Source organism: Urocitellus parryii, chromosome 6 (genome assembly GCF_045843805.1).
Source record: "Urocitellus parryii isolate mUroPar1 chromosome 6, mUroPar1.hap1, whole genome shotgun sequence".
Taxonomy (NCBI): domain Eukaryota; kingdom Metazoa; phylum Chordata; class Mammalia; order Rodentia; family Sciuridae; genus Urocitellus; species Urocitellus parryii.
The window spans coordinates 184,161,890-184,165,388 of NC_135536.1; the positions used below are offsets into that span (position 1 = coordinate 184,161,890).

Consider the following 3,499-nt stretch of genomic DNA (forward strand, 5'->3'; position numbering starts at 1 on the left):
CAGGGAGGGCACAGGAGAAGGAATGGAGACCCCAAGATCAAGGTAAAGATCAGAAACCTACGATAGGTACAGCGGGACAGACCTAGATAGTGGATCAGGAGTGGCCAAGCCCTAAAAGATGGAGATCGTGAGAGGACTGGGGCACATGCTGAAAAGGCAAATCCATGCTGACCCACAGGCGTTCCCTCCCCACATCAGTGTTGTGCAGAAGAGCCGAAACCCTGGTGACCTGGTGTCCTGCTTGGGGGTGGGGGGTGGGGGTTGGTGGCAGCAGAGATGCAGCAGCACCACCTTCTGGCGATTTAGGGAAGTGCATCCTGCCTCCTTTTTCTTTTTTTTTTTTTCTTTTTAACATATTATTGGAGCTGCTTGTGTGCTCGTTCGGTGCGGACCTGGTACCTCTTTTGTGAAGCGGCAGCTGAGGAGACTCCGGCGCTCGCCATGGCTGACGAAAAGCCCAAGGAAGGAGTCAAGACTGAGAACAACGATCATATTAACTTGAAGGTGGCGGGGCAGGATGGTTCTGTGGTGCAGTTTAAGATTAAGAGGCATACACCACTTAGTAAACTAATGAAAGCATATTGTGAACGACAGGGTTTGTCGATGAGGCAGATCAGATTCCGATTTGACGGGCAGCCAATTAATGAAACAGACACACCTGCACAGTTGGAAATGGAGGATGAAGATACAATTGATGTGTTCCAGCAGCAGACAGGAGGTGTCTACTAAAAAGGGAACCTGCTACTTTACTCCAGAACTCTGTTCTTACAGACCAAGAATACATTCTCAATTAGAAAACTGCAATTTGGTTCCACCACATCCTGACTACTACAGTATAGTTTTCTTTATTCTTTCATTTTCCCCTTCCCCATTCCTTTATTGTACATAAAGTAACTGGTGTATGTGCACAAGCATATTGCATTTTTTTTTTTAAACTAAATGGCCAATGATATGTTTTGATTGACATCAAATGGAGATGGGATGGGGAAAAATACTGGTTCTGTGAAAATATCCCCTTTCTCCATTAGTGGCATGCTCATTCAGCTCTTATCTTTATATTCCAGTAAGTTATTTTGCTCTCACTGTTTTAACAAAAAACAAAAAAACAACAAAAAAAAACCTGAACAACATAAAAATCCTTGCATACCTTGTTCGATTGGAGAATTTTAATGTTTTTCATTTATCATTGTAAAACCAAGGACAATTTTATAACTTTTTTGTACGTAGCTGTTACATGTAGGGCAATCTGTCTTTAAGTAGGGGTAAATTACTCTTAAAAAAGATTCCTAGATAGTTTTCCCTTCAAGTCAAGCGTCTTGTTGTTTAAATAAACTTCTTGTTTAAAATGAAAAAAAAAAAAAAAAAAAAAAAAAAACATATTATTATGAAAAACTTGAAATAGATACAAAAGTAGTGAGAAATGTAGTCCTGAACTCCAAGATACCCATTATTCCACTTCACCAATTATGAGTTTACAGCCAATCTGGCTTCCTTACTCACACACACACACTTTCCCCTCCCAATTTATTTCAAATCAAATCACATCCCAGCTATCATTATCATTTCACCCATAAATGTTTCAGTATGTATCTCTGAAATAAGTATTTTTAACAAGATAAGCATGATACATCATCTCACAATATCTTCCAATATCCAATTGTCTCATAAATTCATGTGTTTCTAGTTTATTAATCAGAATCCTAATGAAGTCTACACATCAAGATTGGCTCAGTGTCTTTGGAGTCTTTTTAAATCTATGTTTCCCTTCTTTTTTTTTTTTTCCTTTTCTTTTTTCTTGCAACTCATTTGTTGAAAGTCATTAGTCCTGATGTATCCCACAGTCTGAATTTTGTGGGTTGCATCTCTGCAGTATAATTTCACATGTTTGTTGGATTTCCTGAGTTGTAAATTTTGTCAGTTGAAGTTGAATCTGTAAGTTTCTCAGATTCAGGTTCGGCCTTCTGTCAAGTCTAGCTCAGGAGCCGTTGTGTTCTGTCAGGAAGCAGGTGACATCTACCTACCTCTCCTTATGTGATATCAGCAACCACTCACCCCTACTGAAAGCCATGATTTCCCTGGGAATGGTAGAATGATGCTGTTCTAATTTCATTGTTGTCTATTTGCTTTTCAATCAGCAACTCACTGTTAATTCAGAACCACTTCCCACAACCAAGATGGTGCCAGGGACAAAAATCCCTTCTAGGACTTGACCCGAGGACAAGACTTCTCCTTTCTAAAGCTGTATTGACCACTGAGGTAGCCACCACCTACATGTGGCTACTGAATACTGACAAGGGGGCTAGTCCAAATTTGAGATGTGCTGTGAATGTAAAATACTTTTCAGATCTCAGAAATTTTCGTATGAAATTCAGAAAATATTTCCTGTATAACTTTTATATTGTTTGCATGCTAAAATGATACTTTTAATATGCTGAATTAAAGAACTATGTGATTAGAATTAATTTTACCTGTTTTTATGTTTTGAATGTGACTACTAGGAAATTTTTATTACATATGTGGTTCACATTCCATTTCCGTTGGATACTGTTGGTCTAGGATTCAGTCTCGATGAATTCATTAATCGTTCCAATGATTACTGAGCACCACCATGGGTGTACTGTCCAGGGGATACATACAGCTGTGAACAAAACAAAGCCCCTGCCCTCGTGGGGCTTGGATTCTAGAAGGTAGAGATATATCATCACAGATCGCTAGAACATCAGGGGGTGATAACATGTTGCAGGATGGTTAAGGAAAACCCTCTGATGAGGAGACCTTCAATCAGGAATCCAAAGGAGAAAAGCAGGGTTGGGGATGTGGCTCAAGCGGTAGGGCGCTCGCCTGGCATGTGTGTGGCCTGGGTTCGATCCTCAGCACCACATACAAAGATGTTGTGTCTGCCGAAAACTAAAAAATAAATATTAAAAAATTCTCTCTCTCAAAAAAAAAATTAAAAAAAAAAAAACAAAGGAGAAAAGCAACACACTCTGTGCCTATCTAGGTGAGTTCTGGAAAGATCTTGGGGGACAGAGACTAAACCACTACCACAATCACTAAAGTCACTAAACCACTACCACAATCAAGAGACTGAATATTTCTATCAACCCTAAAGATTCCTCTTGCCCCTTCCTAGTCGGCTCCTGACTACCCTCCCAGTCTCCAACAACCACTTATCTATTTTCTATCCCTATAGTTTTGATTCTTCCAAAACTTCATATAAATGGAAACAAGAGGCATATGGTCTACTACTGAGTCCAGCTTCTTTCACTTAGTGTAATGCTTGTAAGAGTTGTCTCTGTTGCATTTAGCCGTTATTTGTTCCTTTTGTTATTAAATAGTATTCCATTATATGGATGTGCCATTTTGGTTTATTTTTTTTTTCTTTACTGTTTTTTGTTGTTGTTGTTGTTGTTTTCTGCTTTTTTTACTCTGGCTTCCTTCATCAAGTGGAAAGTAGAAATTTTAAAATCAAGAAAGGAGAAAAAGATGGAGCTGGGAT

The 3,499-nt window shown here is 39.1% G+C and overlaps 1 protein-coding gene across 1 annotated transcript; it reads left to right on the forward strand.

Moving 5' to 3' along the window:
• Positions 1-370: 370 nt before the first annotated feature.
• On the forward strand, positions 371-1,345 carry LOC144255377 (small ubiquitin-related modifier 2). The gene has a single exon (XM_077799940.1). It carries the CDS (start codon positions 442-444, stop codon positions 727-729), a length of 288 nt encoding a protein of 95 aa, XP_077656066.1. The 5' UTR covers positions 371-441; the 3' UTR covers positions 730-1,345.
• Positions 1,346-3,499: the final 2,154 nt, after the last annotated feature.

Bases quoted from the DNA above. Each gene is read 5' to 3' on its own strand.
- LOC144255377 (XM_077799940.1), top strand. From the start codon at position 442: ATGGCTGACGAAAAGCCCAAGGAAGGAGTCAAGACTGAGAACAACGAT.